At 43.9% G+C, this 14,876-nt stretch overlaps 1 protein-coding gene across 1 annotated transcript in view; it reads left to right on the top strand.

Annotated features, from left to right (window-relative positions):
• Window positions 1-14,876, top strand: part of IGSF22 (immunoglobulin superfamily member 22) — a 32,517-nt gene that overhangs the window by 15,562 nt on the left and 2,079 nt on the right. Inside the window, exons 11-22 of the mRNA XM_083588391.1 lie at window positions 134-418; window positions 1,306-1,430; window positions 2,632-2,773; window positions 3,327-3,623; window positions 4,327-4,629; window positions 5,280-5,453; window positions 6,668-6,796; window positions 8,523-8,819; window positions 9,227-9,315; window positions 11,819-12,011; window positions 12,334-12,633; window positions 14,365-14,691. Coding sequence (XP_083444517.1) covers window positions 134-418; window positions 1,306-1,430; window positions 2,632-2,773; window positions 3,327-3,623; window positions 4,327-4,629; window positions 5,280-5,453; window positions 6,668-6,796; window positions 8,523-8,819; window positions 9,227-9,315; window positions 11,819-12,011; window positions 12,334-12,633; window positions 14,365-14,691 — 2,661 coding nt within the window. The remainder of the gene's footprint in view (window positions 1-133; window positions 419-1,305; window positions 1,431-2,631; window positions 2,774-3,326; window positions 3,624-4,326; window positions 4,630-5,279; window positions 5,454-6,667; window positions 6,797-8,522; window positions 8,820-9,226; window positions 9,316-11,818; window positions 12,012-12,333; window positions 12,634-14,364; window positions 14,692-14,876) is intronic.

The raw sequence follows: 14,876 nt of genomic DNA on the forward strand, positions 1-14,876 counted from the left end.
GCTTTGGTTATCTCTCCTTTAGCTTACTTAGCCCCCTATCAACACACTGTTGTTGGCCTTGACTTCCTGAAATCTGGTTTGCTTCCTGTTGAACTCCATACAGTCCAATTTCTATCTCTTCTTTCCTCTCAAGGAACACCAATTAAGTTCGTCAGAAACTTGAAGAATGTTCGAGTCAAGGAGAAGGGCAAAGCTTGCTTGGAATGTGAGCTGACCACTAAAGATGTTACCTTGAAGTGGCTGAGGAATGGACAGGTGATTGCAAGGACTAACAAGCATAACATGACCCATGAAGGGAAGACGGCAGAGCTGATCATTGATGATTGTCAGTTTGGTGACTCAGGAGACTACATGGTGGTTGCCACGCAAGAAAATGACCCCACAGAGTACTACAGCACCTGCGTTGTTACTGTAGAAGGTAAGGGCGGCCAGAGAGTTTAGTAAAACAAGTTTCAGCGGCATTGTCAGATGGCATCACATGGTTCTTGAACTCAAGCCACACATGACTTCCATGTGATCAGGGGTGCAAATCTGCACCTTGTATTTTTCAGTTTGTAGACTTGAATTTAAAATGCTGCTGCACATGAGGAGCCCAACTTGTCACTCGCTGGATGTTAATAAGGACATGCTGTGCTTTTATCTCTCTTTATAAGCTGTTCTGAATCGGCCTTATTGTAATGTTGCTTTACTCTTTTATTGCAAGTTTGCAACCTGCCCTGAGATCATATGGTGAAGGGAAGGACATAAATTCTCTTGTAGTTAAAATAAAATGAACGGGGAAATGAGCAACTGTTGAAGAAAACCTGGAGGAGCACTGCTGCAGCAGGGGCTGCCCCTTCTGGCTTTAAAGACCCATGAGATCGGAACTTTGCATCTCTGGGTGTGGAAGCACAGAAGCACACACACTCAGCAGCTCACAGATTCTAGACAAAAGTTTCCAGGCTGATCTGATGTGGTGGGGGGTGGAAGTGCCCCTACAACAAGAAGGGGAGAGTGCTGTAGCTCAGCAGTAAAGCAAAGCATCTGCTTTGCATGCAGGAGGTCTCATGCTCATTCCCCAGCATCTCCAGGTAGGGCTGGGAATATCCCCTGCCTGAAACTCTGCTGCCAGCCAGTGTAGAGAATACTGGGTTAGATGGACCAAGGGTCTGACTTCATATTAGGCAGCTTCCTATATTTGTTTGTTCCTAAGGAATAGTTAGCTAACTAAATCTGCAACAAGTGTTCTTGCTTATCTTGTTTGGCATTATCTGCTCAGCATCATTCCCTGCTTGCTGTAACTGAGGATGTTTCCTCTCCCTTCAGAGAGATTTGCCACAGTAAAGAGTGGCTTATCAGATGTCCAGGCTCCAACAGGGGATCCAGTAGAGCTTTCTGTTGTCCTGAATGATGAGAAGGTGGAAGGCGTTTGGCTGAAGGATGGTAAAGAGGTATGTTTCTATGGTGTAAGCAGAGAGACTTGCACATCTACCCCTGCACATCTACCCCAGTTAATTGATGTGACCTTTTGTAGAGCCACAGAAGAATTAGCAGCCATTTTCTCATTAACATACCAGTCATAGGAAGCTGGGAGCATGGAAGAGACCAAGGAAGCCAATCACAGTGTAGTCACTTCAGCATTTTCTCCTTGGACAGTGAAGAAACTAAGGCTGGCCTTAGCAGTTGTAGACAATTGTTTTCTGCAGTCCCAACTGTCTTCCCTTCTGATATTTCTCATGCAGGGATATTGCATTTTGTCAATAGCAGGTGTGGTATGTTTTGTAAATAAAGTGACTACAAGCGGGATTCAACTATTGAGTCTTGTCAGTGGAAGTCCTACAGAAGGCGCATTGGGGAGGAGAGGGGGGACACCCCATTGTGCAAGCAACTTGCTTATGCAATGGGGCATCCCCCCTCTCCTCCCCAATGCGCCCGCCTTGAAACTGACTTCGAGTAACCACTCGAAGACAACTTGGGGAGGGAGCATTCTGTCTGGCAAGCCAAAATGCTTGTACTGATAGAATGATCAGAAGAATGCAATGCTGGATCCCTCCCTAGGAAAATGTGGTTCTCCATCCTTGATGTCATTGCTTAATAGAATGTGATTGTGCAGGGGTCAATGCACCGACTGCCTATTCCCTCCCCTCCCGATGCCACAGCATATTGTGGCTCAAGGGAATTTTGAAAAACATGCTCTTGAGTCTCCTTCTGCTATGTCACACCCATGCTTATTTTACTTTCTTTAAAAGTGGCAAACACTAGCAATGCTTTCCTCTATAGCTGTGATAAACGTTTGAATCTTCCATTGTTGTTGGGTTTTATTTGGTTATTTGAAGGCTGTGCACCCTCCTTCTACCATGCTGGAATACAGGTGTGTCCCTTTTTAAAAAAAGAAATGAAATGAAGACAACAATGGTAGAACAGCTATTGCAGCACAGCAAGTCCATGTGCATGCATACAGACACAAAAGCACATCCCTTATATGTGGAGTCATAGCATAATAGAAGTGTAAAGGTCAAGCATCCATGACAGATGGCCATCCAATCTCTGCTTAAAAAGGAAAAGGCTTCCTTTAGAAGCTTTAGAACTTGACTCTTACCTGTTTGCCATTTGAACTTTTAACAGGACCTTTCTTTTTAACCTTTCCTTCAGATTACAGACATGAGAGGAATCCAAATTGTCAAGCAAGGGGCTGTCCACAAACTGATCATTGACAAGCTGGGAGAGGACACTGAAGGAAAGTACACTTTCAGAGCAAAAGGGGCAGAGAGTGAGGCCACTGTCAGTATTGCAGGTACAGTACTCCTGTCCCCCCACCCCCACCCATGTATTTCCAGCTTGTCCGTTTCCTGTGACCCCTCCCTCCTCCTGCCCTAGGCCTTAATTTCAGTAACACACAGGGCATCCTAGACATCAACCTGATGTCATGACCAGGGCTGTGAGTGTATTGCAGTTCTGCAAGTGTGTAGAAAGACACCGAATGTAGTGGCTGGCACAAAATTCAGCTTCCTGAGAATCTAGGCTTGCATTTCTGAATCCAAGGGTTCAGGCACAGTTAACTCCCCAAACCTTGATTAAGTCTAACTTTTATTGGACCCAGGAATTTAGGGTGTTTCACACCCAAATCATATGCCTGTGTGTCTTTGTATGTATATGTACATGTATCACATCTCTTCTGAGGCCACCTTAAACTTGGAATTCTATGGCTAATGGAATGTATGGCTGCAGGGACTTAAACTGTCATTGATGAAGACCATACAATGAGGCATAAAAGTGTATGAATGTTGCTAATGTGTCCTTTTGACTGCAGTTTTCAGACCTATTTTTCCATTCTCTCCCCGCTCCAGATCCCCCTTTTATTGATCCATCTGTGCTGGAAGCTTTAGCTGCTCACCCAGTGACGGTGAAAGCAGGGCAGACAGCCAACATCAAAGTACCATTCAGGGCCAAGCCCCTCCCCAAAGTCACCTGGTTCAAGGATGGCATTGAGGTGACCGAAGAAGACAGAATAGAATTCGAAAGGACCAATGACCAAGCACTGCTCATAATCAAGAACTGTGTGAGGGAAGACAGCGGTGCAATCTTGCTGAGGCTGAAAAGCGATTGTGGAACAGCCACTGCTCAACTGCACCTCAATGTTATTGGTAGGTCCTGGGATAGGGCAGCTCACAGTACAATCTGAAGCATATTTAGGCTATAATCCTAAACATATTTTCTCAGGAGGAAGTCCCATTGAGCTCAATGGGAGGTGCTTCCTAGTAAGTGTACTTAGGATTGGAGCGCTGACCATGGGGCTTAGTCCAAAGTAAGTATGTGTGTGATCACACTTCGGTATCTTAAAGAGTAGACAAAAAGTAAGGAACTGAATCTTCCTGCACTAAAAAGACAGTTGCCTGTCACAACCTGATCTTGTGTTCTTCTGCCTGGAAATAAAATCCTACTGTGTTCAGAGGGGCTTAGTCTCAAGTGTGTGTAGGACTGCAGCCTTAACTCTGCTTTTGCTGAGTTTCATTTTTGTCCATTATTTTAGAGTTAACCACACTCACCGTACCCATGCTTACTCTTCAGGAATTGGAAGCCCAGTTTCAGAAATTTGCTACAGTGTCATAGAACAGGTGACGGGACCTTGAGATGCGTTCCGGATTCCTAGTTTCTCAAGGATCATCAGGTGGCCGTTTCTGAGGACCATGGTTCTTTAGTTTCTGCTGGTAGATGAAATTAGTAAAGTGACTTAGGCTGCTTTGAATATGAGGCCAGGCTTGTCGAACACCTCTCAAGAAAGTCTTGATGAGTTCCAAACGGTTGTGACCATTGCCACTCTCTTTGCAATTTCTCTGTGTGCTTCAGACAAACCAAAACCACCACAAGGGAAAGTTGAATTCCTGGAGAAGACTGGGAAGTGTGTGAAAATGAAATGGAAAGCACCCAAGGACAATGGGGGCAAGCAGGTGACCCACTTCATTATTGAGCGGAAGATGGTTGGGAAAAAATCCTGGACCAAGATTGGAGAGATTGACAGCAAACACACCACTTTTGCCACAGATAAGGTAGAAGAGGGAAAACCCTATCAGTTTCGGATCCTGGCTGTCAACTCTGAGGGTGTGAGTGAGCCGCTAGAGTCGGAAGAAATCTTCGCTGGGGATCCTATTGGTAAGTACCTGGCCTGATTCTGTTAGATAGATTGCCATCTGGTTGCATGCTTAGAGCATTAAATGATGACGTTTGCCATTGTCCAGTGGGGGTTTTTTAGGCTGCTGCTGGCCTTATCTTAAGATAAGGTAGCACATGAAGAGAATTAGTAAAACATTCTCTTATGAAGGCTCAATTTGCAAGTTTCAGTTTTGGTCAAAATCCAAGTCATTACATTTGTCAGGAAGGAATGTTTACCTGGGGCAGAAATCATGTTGAGTTTTAGCATCTTAGCCAATTCATGGAGTTGATTTAACTTTAATCACGTCCCCTTTATCTACGTAATGCTACGTCTGGTCTGTATATCGTGGGATAGTATGTTCGGACTTACTGGGTAGAGATGGTCTTGCCTGAGTCACTTCGATTTCTAGAACTCCCCTTGGTGGGGGTAAGAACCCTTTTTTCAGCCTGAAAGGCTTATTGACAACTTTCTGGGGACTGTGTACCAGTGGTCGCCATGGCCAGAAGTAATGGGCGGGTGTAGGCGCAGAGGCAAAAGCGGGAACAGTAGAAGTGACTCTTGCCTTGATTATAATTTCATAGAAAAGCAGCTAAGAAAGAAAAGGCTTCCACTGTAGCTCTGATTTCCTCTGTCCTCAAATTCTTTTCAGATCCCCCAGGTCAGGCATCTCAACCTCAAGTTACTGATGTTACCAAAGACGCGATTACTATTACCTGGAGTCCTCCAGCTAAAGATGGTGGCTCTCCAGTAATGGGGTATGTTGTGGAAAGGAGGAAGAAAGGCAGCAACCTTTGGGTCCCAGTGTCCAAAGAACTCATTCAAGGTCAGAAATTTATCCCAACTGACACACATACACTGCTAAATATAATTACACACACACACACACACACACACACACACACATTGCAACTGTCAAGAATGTAAAGCAAGATGTGGTGTATTAGTCTCTAAAGAACAAAGTGTTAAAAAAAAAAATGGCCTTGCTCAGTCAGACCAAGATTCATGTAGTTCAGTATAAACACAACCTGGAGCACAATCTAGGGACGCAAAATACCTGTCTGTTATGTTTTTACTAAACGCAAAGCACCTGCCAGTAGATACCACCTTCACCAAACACAGGCAGCGACCATTTTAGGCATGTCCAAATGATGTGTCTTAGTCAACATGCAGGTCCTTTTGGACCAGGAAGAGGGGGAAATGGGGGCATAATGGGGGGCACACTTATGCATGCTCCACTGAAGCACATGGGGGCCGGGAACGGAACCCCTCATGCGAAATGGTTTATCTCCTGTATATACATTTACTCTGTCCAATCCCACTTCCTTTTTTACAGATGGCTCACAGTTAACCATTTCGTCTTAACTTTTGAATGGTAACTGAGCCACACAATTGGTCTTGGAAACCACCTGACTGTTGATCTCACTACCTGATTTGTCCTCTGTTCCCTTGGTTAGCTGAAGTTCTTTTCCTCTTCTGTTACCCATTTGGAAATCCAGAATGCGTCTAAGCTAAATACAGATATGCAAACTAACTTAACAGCATTTGGGATGTTACTGAAGTGAAGAGGGCATTGTTCATTTGCCAATGTTGTTGTTCTGCTTAATAATCTGTCTTGGAGGTCCCTTGAAGCCAAATGGCAGCATTAAAATAGTTGGGCGAATAAATACAGTGTACAATTACTGTGTTCCTGAATTTGCTCCTGTTTTGCTTTGTTTATAATATGACTCTTCTGTGCACAACTGCTCTGTATTTGCTGCTTCTGTTACCATTGCATTTGCTGCATGTCAGCTTGAAAGTCTGTGGTGGGGAAGCGCTCCAAGTGTGAAACTACTGCAGACTTCTCTTTGTCGGCTGGAAGCTGTGTTCGTGGCCAGAAGGTGGCAGCAAAAAGCTGCAAGATGCCCCAGTTATATAAAATGAGAAACATCGTGTCCCCCTTGAGTCCTAAAGGGCGATGATCACTTGAACATTCTTCTGTCTGGAAAACACCTCCTCTCTAGTAATTATGATACCTGTGTTCTTCTGCATTCTCTTTAGATACGAAATGCAAAGTGGATGGCTTACTGGAAGATACAGAATATGAGTTCCGTGTCATAGCTGTGAACCGAGCGGGGCCTGGGCAACCTAGCAGTGCTTCAAACTCAGTTGTGGCAAGAGATCCCATCAGTATGTCCCTAACATTGATCTGTTCCTAGTGTTCCATAAATACGTTTAAAAAACAAGAGGTTTGCTGTGCATGCAGTGAAACAGGGTAGACCCCTGCAACAACCATTCCCTATCTGGCTATTTGTTTCCATAACCAGTTTCAATAACAATTTCAGCAGGTAGCAAGGTGGCCCTTTTTCAAATAATACTGAGCAGGCACAGCTGCTGCTATTTGCTTATGAATTATTAGACCAACACATATCATGGCTTAGGACCATGATCTTCCATGTACTATCTATTACACAGGTTCTCAAACCTAATTTCTGCCCGCTTGAAATGGCTGGTCATTACTGAAGCCTATGCATTTCAAAATGGTGGTTCACAGGCAGAGTCAGTCACAAAATGGTGGCAGACAGAGGCAGAGTTTGGTATATAATCAGCTGGCACTGATAACACTTTCTGCTGATATCTGATCCATCTTTGAAAATTGCTAAATTCTTCGCCATGGCGTTTTCATTGTGACAAGGAGTGTCACAGCTCAGCTTTCCGCAAGCTAAGTACAAGTATTTGCTCTGGTGGTATTGTGACTCAGTCTCATTATTTTTTTGGCAGAATTTGCTGATTCAGAGGCTGTAAGTGGAGACTTCTTGTTTTATAGTTTCCCTTCCCAACCTTTCATGTCTCAAAGTAATTTTTACCCATCTCCTGCAATTTCGTCTTCCATGTTCCTTTCACCCACCACAACCTACTGCCAGTTTCTTTCATCCCTCCTCCCTGCTCCTTTTACATCTAGTTCTGTCTTCTAAACAGGACTTCTTTTTCCTCCCTTTCCTTTCTTTTCCTTGATTATTATTATTAACCTTCTATGTCGCTTTCCCATTTCCTTTAACACCTCCTCTGGCACTTTCGTATTAGAGGAGGGAGGTTGACCCTTCTTCTCCCCACCCCCCGAACTTTTCTGTCTCCTGGCCACCTTTATTTAGTATCAAAGGCCTAACCAGAGCTTGCCCTCGTCCAACCCAAAGGCTATGGAACAGCTATGGGATGAGATAGGCAAGTGAGAAGGCATGGGGCAGGCCGGTTGTGGCACTGAGGCCCACCCAAAAGTGGCCCAAGGCCCACTGGTGGATCCCAACCCACTGTTTAAGAAAACACCGATCTGTTCCATTATATTGTGCACACATGTGCTCAGACATGTTCTCTCTTTTCCACAGTCACACATTCAGTCTAATCTAAGCTGCCCCACCAGTGCAATTTGGCTTGGAAAAAAAGACTTCTCTTGGAGCCAATAGCCCATGCACATGCACGCACCCACATGGATAGCCCTCATGAGATGACCTATAACTAAAGAAGAAGATCCAATTGAGATGTATCTGAATTTTAGAAAAGAAGAATCCAGAATTATTAAGGATGCACAAAGTCTCAGGAATCACCAGCATCGAAAAACATTGTGGGAAGGAAGGGGTTATTGTTTTTTCATTTTCGTTTTAACTTCTTTCTTGTGTTTTAGCTTATTTTATCCTGTGAACCACTCTGAGATCTTGTGATGAAAGGTGGTATAAAAATCTAATAAATAATTGTTAAATAAATGCAGACAGCAACACATTATTAGTCTTTAAGGTGCCAAAGCATCCATTGCTCACACTTGGAAGGCTGGGACTGAATGTTGCACCAGGGCAGAGCAAATGTGTTTAAAACGGTATATGCAGCTGTGCCTTTAAAGTGGATGTTTTACTATTTCTCCCAGAGCCTCCTGGACTGGTGAGAGGTTTGCATGTAGCCGATTCTTCCAACTCCAGCATTTCCTTGGCCTGGCAGCAGCCAGAGGAAGGTGATCCGCCGTCAGGATACATCCTGGAGATGCGAGCTGAAGACACCAAGGAATGGTCCAAGTGCACCAAGATCCCAATTTCTGGCACCAACTATACAGTGGGAGGACTGCAGGAGAGGCAGAAATACTTCTTCCGGATTCGAGCCGTGAATGAAGCTGGAGTGGGAGAGCCAATTGAGTTAAAGGATGGAGTTCTGGCCATGCCCCCTCCAGGTAAGTCAGTGTGCATAGACTCCAACTTCATGGGGACTGCGTTTGCCTTGAGCTCCCTTTCCCCCAAAGTGGAAGGAATGCTAGCAAGATCATCTGGTGTATGTTTTGTGGGTTGAGAACTTTGCGGGTTGAGAACTTTGCCCCCCCCCCCCCAGGATGAGAACGGAAATCGCGCACTGGCGGCACGGCGGCAGCGGGAGGCCCCATCAGTGGTTAAAAACAGTTTCGGGTTAAGAACGGACCTCTGGAACAAATTAAGTTCATAACCCGAGGTCCCACTGTAAATTTAACTGTACAGAGCCAAAGTGACAATATAGGTAACAGGGAAATGTGTGTTTTCTGATTAATAGTTTTAACTACTCACCCCCACCCATCTTTCTCTTTTGTTGTCCTGGTGTGTCTTATAGCTGCTCCGAAGTTTGATCTGAGTGCCAGGCTGAAGAGTCACATGGTTGTTCGCGCTGGGACTGCCCTCTGCATTCATGCCTCTTTCACTGTAAGCTGCTCTTGCTATTCCATCAGGGAACTTCTGCCTTAAAATTGCAGTGAATGCTTTTTATATCCCACTTGCAATGGCCTTTTCACTGGTAGAGCTTTCCAGCACCCATAACAAACCGCAGATCCAGGGATGCTCTGGGGGAAAGCCATGTGCTTTAAATGTATGGTGTGGTGATCAAAATATGATTTATTCACATATGTACTCCATCCTGAATTTGGATGGAGGGAGTCCAACTATTACAGTGTGGCCATCTCAAGAGGGGCTTATTCCCCATAACAGTGCAGCAATGGAGTCCAAGGCACCTCTCCCAGCCTGCCTTCAGCCAGCCAGCCTAGATCCTTCTACCCATTTTTCAGGTATTGCAAGCCTAGTGCCAAAGGCCCCAAACTCTTCCTGTGACATCATGCCCAGTTATCCTGGCAGCCTTCCAAATCTCCTGTCTCTGCCCCACACCTCAAGGCAGGGGATGAAGGACAGTTTTATTGCATTGCCGATGGCCCTGTATTGTTTCTTAATTTGTTTCCTTTGCATAGGCTAGCCCAGGAATTCCTCTGCAGCTTGCATTTTTCATTCATATCCCAAATAATTAAAATTCTACCATTTATTAATTTCTTCTATTCCCTAATAGAGCCTGTTACTTCATATTTGTAACAGTACATTAACCGCTTAAGGATTTTGTAAACTATTAGTTTATAAATGGATTTCAATAAATAAATAAAGTTTAGTTTATTGATTCTATTTAACAAACTCATATGCCGTAGTACTCAGGGCACCTTGACCTAAGTAAACAGCAACATTAGGCAACTATACCCAGTGCCAAGTTTGCTGAAGCAATAATCATAATGACATTGATGTTCCTTCCTTGTTATGGTCTGCCGTAGTCAAAACAAAATAAAAGTGCTAGGTAAAGTATGCCACACTTCTGGCATTTAATCTGATTGCTTAATTTTATTTTCATTACAGGTAGGTAGCAGTGTTGGTCTGCCATAGTCGAAACAAAATAAACAAATTCCTTCCAGTAGCACCTTAGAGACCAACTAAGTTTGGTATTGGTATGAGCTTTTCTGTGCATGCACACTTCTTCAGATACACTGTTTCACTGTTTTTGTTTCAGTGTATCTGAAAAAGTGTGCATGCACACGAAAGCTCATACCAATAACAAACTTAGGCTCATACCAATAACAAACTTAGTTGGTCTCTAAGGTGCTACTGGAAGGAATTTGTTTATTTTCATTGTTTGGCTTAAGTTTCTGATATGCTTGTGTTTTTGTTTGGGTACTCCGTTTATGTGCTGTAGTTTCTGTATGTAATCTGTAATCACACATAATCAGTAATAATAATCTATTTCCTTGCCAGATCAGTTATGGTTGCTCTAGACTTCCAGTAACAGGAAGTTATGGCCCCAAGAATTTCCTTATTTCTTTAATTGCACTTCCTCTTTGCTCACCAACCTTGTTCATCCCATTGATGTCTGGACACTGTCTAAAACATTATTATAATTCTTATTAAATCTTTTATAACCTTCTAAAAGGGCCTCCAGTTTTTAATGGAGGAAAAGGTTTTAAAACAAAGCAAGTATCAGATACATAAAACACGATCACAAGTATACTTTGCCCCTAAGAGATCACATAGGCAACCTTCCCAGACTAGGAATAATTAGGTAGGACTAGTAGAGAGGTAGCATTTGAAACATGTATGCTTCTCTGTTAAAGTACTCACAGTAATGCAGAATAATACTGATTGGGATGCCAGACTAATCAGGGCTTTGCAAACCCTATAATCTCCTCCTCTCTGCTCAAATCTGTGCCATGAAGCTTTATCAAGGGGGATCAGGCAGTGCTTCTAAGAAGAGTGGCTTATTGAATGCGGGTTCATTAAGATTCTCAGGTTTAATTCTGGGTGATTTTATGTCTAAGAAGTTGTCCGGGTTTGTGTGCATGCATGCACATCTTTCAGCTGTTGCCAGTGCTTACAGAATCACGGGACTGGAATAAATAACTTAGCAAAAAAAGCTATCTCCTTCCATTGCTTCCCATGCCCATTTTTTTGCCACTGTCTCAAGAGTTCCCACCTTCCTACAGCTTTTAGGGTTGACTGCTTGCAACCGAGAGAGTTGCCTTGTTCCCTTGAAGTCTGGGGTAGCCCTTCATGGTGCCCTCCGTGTGTTGTCAGACTCCATCTTCCATCATCCCTGCCCACAGGTCATGTTGGTTGGGACTGATGGGAGTTGGAGTCCTACAACATCTGGAGAACCTAAAGCTAACCATTACTTGAGAGACAAAGCATCAGCCATGGTTTCTCCTGCCCATTTCTTCCCCATTCCTTTAATCTGCTCCTTGCCTTAGCAGCTACAGTAGTAATTAAGTAAGTAGTAAAAAACAAATGCACCACCCACAGCAGATGAAACAGAGTCAGATTAAAGGCCAGGGTGAAGAGCAAATGGCAAAAGCTATGTCTCCTGCTTAGGTTTGGCATATTCAGCAAGTTTTGCTTCTGGCAGGGTTCCCCTCCACCAAATGTGGTGTGGCAAAAGGATGGTAATACCACAAGGGGAAGAGAGAGCATCACGAAAGGCAAGAACCACTCCCAGTTCCTCATCAGCAGCACCAAACGCATGGATACTGGACTCTACCGCATTGTACTCAGCAATGACTATGGAGAAGCCCACTATGACATTCATGTGCGAGTGACAGGTACAAGAGTGTGCGGTAAGGGCTTGGGGTGGGGCGAGCCTGTGAAACTAGATGAGGAATGAATGCCAGCCTCTTGACAATTGCTGAGCTGATCAACAATTTGAGAAGAGGTTCTAATGCAGGCAGTTGATTGCCAGATCACAGAGTACAGGCAATGTTTGCCATTCTTAGTTTAGCTTTTCAAGCTTAAGACCATCATGGGTATGCTGAAATAGCACGACACTATCATTCCAGAGGGAGATGCTGCCCTCCAAATAAATGATAGAAGACCGCAAACGGAGAAAGATGAAACACTGGTTCATACTCAGTATTTCTGCCTTAGATTTCCCAAGGCCTCCTACTAACCTGAACCTGTATGAAGAGGTGCCAAACACTGTGTCACTGAAATGGGATCACTCTCCAGACATAAAAGAGGATGGAGGTGCCCATTACGTCATCTTGAAACGCGACACTAGCACAGCCACCTGGTTCACGGCTGCAGAGAAAGTTTACAGCAACAAGTACACTGTCACGGGCCTGCTTCCTGGCAGGAAATATTTCTTCCGGGTTATTGCCCGCAATGAAGTTGGTGACAGTGATCCTCTAGATTCAAAGGATTCCTGGCATATCAACAAAGACAAAGGTAAGCATCTATGTCTGCATAAGTAGCCAAATAGTGTTTTTGTTGTGTCTCAGCAGATTGAGGCTCAGTTTGCAATTTTGCCCTGCTTTCTGAAGCTGGAAATGGACAGAGAGTTGAAAGTAGAAGTGTTGCCAAAGTTCATTATTATGTGGTTTGGAATAAGAATCTGTCCAGCTCAAAATGCCTAGATGTCTTATGAAACGAGGGTTATTTTCCCCCAGGAAGTTCTCCTCCATTTCAGCATGTAGAATAAGATTCTGCATAGGTTCTGTCATGCATTCCAGGTAGCCACAGCACCTTATAGGTGCAAGCACAAAAGTTTTTCCATGGAAACCCTCCCTGGGCACTGAAAGTAAGTGAACTGCAGAGCTAGCTGCTTTATAGGCACATGAGCAAAAGTCCTTAAAGTTGCCCCATTCCTCTTAAGTCATAGACAGCTGTCTATGACCCAGCCAAGCAGCCTTTTGTCTGGAGAGCAACTTCCCTATTTTAAATAGCACTTCCAGCTGTTTCTTGCATATGTCTCATGCAGAGCTACAGCATCTCTGTAGACCCATCTAGTCCAGCATTCTTTCCCCTGCAAGGGCTGGACAGATGTTTCCAAGAAGCCCATTTGTAGTACATGAACATGACACCTCTTACCCACTGTTACTCCCTATCAACTGAGGTTCACAGACACTGTCCCTAAACCTGAAAGCTCCACACAGCTATTATAGCTAACAACATTCATAGGCCTACCCTCCATTTGTTTGCCTAATCTTTTAAAACCATCTAAGCCAGCGGCTTAGCAAATTCCATTAATATATTAATTATATCTTGTGTGCCTCCCATGTCACTGAACCACACTAGTTAATCTATCTTAATGATAGCTGTTAGCTGTGTTCAGGAAAACCTCCTTCCGAAAGAGCTATATATAATGTATACGCTGACAACTCAAGCACATTGCAGGTCAACAAATACCCAAGCAAACGGCATCATGCCTCCCGTTTCTGTTGTATAAATGCTGCAAGAATGAGGCCTAGGACCACTTAAAAATCCTGCGACATAGTCACATCAATGTACAAATGAAGAAAAACTTCTTCCACTTAATCCCATGCAAAATTAAGTTTACCAGAACTACCTTGGAGAAAGTTAGCCATTGAATTCAATGGCCTTCCAAAAAAATAGGGGGGTGCATTCAGGGATAAATAGGCATTGGAGAATAGGGTTAGAACAACAGAAGACAATTTGATTCATATCCAAATGTCCAAATGTCTATGGAGTTTTGGAACTATTGTTTTCTGGCCCAAGTATCTCAGTTGCTAAAAGTGAGGCTGAGTTGAGTTGTCTTCAGTTGTTCCAACCCCTCTTTCCAATGTCATTTATTATTTCAGCAAGCCTTTTAGGTAGAGATCTTTTTCCACTCTGCATCTGTATTGGAATTGATTTCAGATCCATCCATTGCTTAATTGTTTGTATGTTTGCTGCCCTGAGTTCCTTTGGCAGGAAGGACAGTATAGAAATTTATTAAATGAGTAAATAAAAGAGATCAGTAAGAAATGAATAGTTGTGACAAATAAATGCCCTGCAGCTTTTGAGGAAGTCCATGGCCTGAAAGTGAAGTCATAAGGCCATGTCAAGTATTTGAGGTTTGTATCATCATACCATGGAGGCACAGACAGCCAAACATGGATATCTGAATAGGAGGAAACCCCTTTGGAACCAGTATTGATTATGCCATTCCTTCAACAGAACTCTTCCATGCCAAGATAAAAGAATATCATGAGCGAGACTGGCGCCATGCCCCCCGTTTCATTACTCCACTGAAGAATCATGCCGTGCGCCGGGGCCATGACTGCACCATGAGCTGCGCTTTCCTGGGAAACCCCCGCCCTGTGGTTACGTTGTACAAGGGTCAAATCAACATCACGGCCAATTCCAAGTTCTGGTACAACTCAACTAGTGGCGTCTGCACCCTGATGATCCCCACTTGCACTGCCAAGGACACGGGAGAGTACACCATAGAGATTGAGAATGAGCTTGGGCAGGAAAAATGCAGTTGCACACTGACGGTGTATGGTAAGTTGAATTCCTTCCTTGGTGAAGGTTGGCGTAGTTAACAGCACTAGCTTATTAGTGTAACTATATTGAGCGTGAGAAAGCCAAACAGGACAGGCCCCCTCCATAATGATGTTCTGTTGCGGGTGTGCTCTGCAACATGTTCTTCACACACTATTAGTGAATTTGTGGTGGATTTTTTCATT

Source organism: Podarcis filfolensis (genome assembly GCF_964270895.1).
Source record: "Podarcis filfolensis genome assembly, chromosome: 1".
Lineage (NCBI taxonomy): Eukaryota > Metazoa > Chordata > Lepidosauria > Squamata > Lacertidae > Podarcis > Podarcis filfolensis.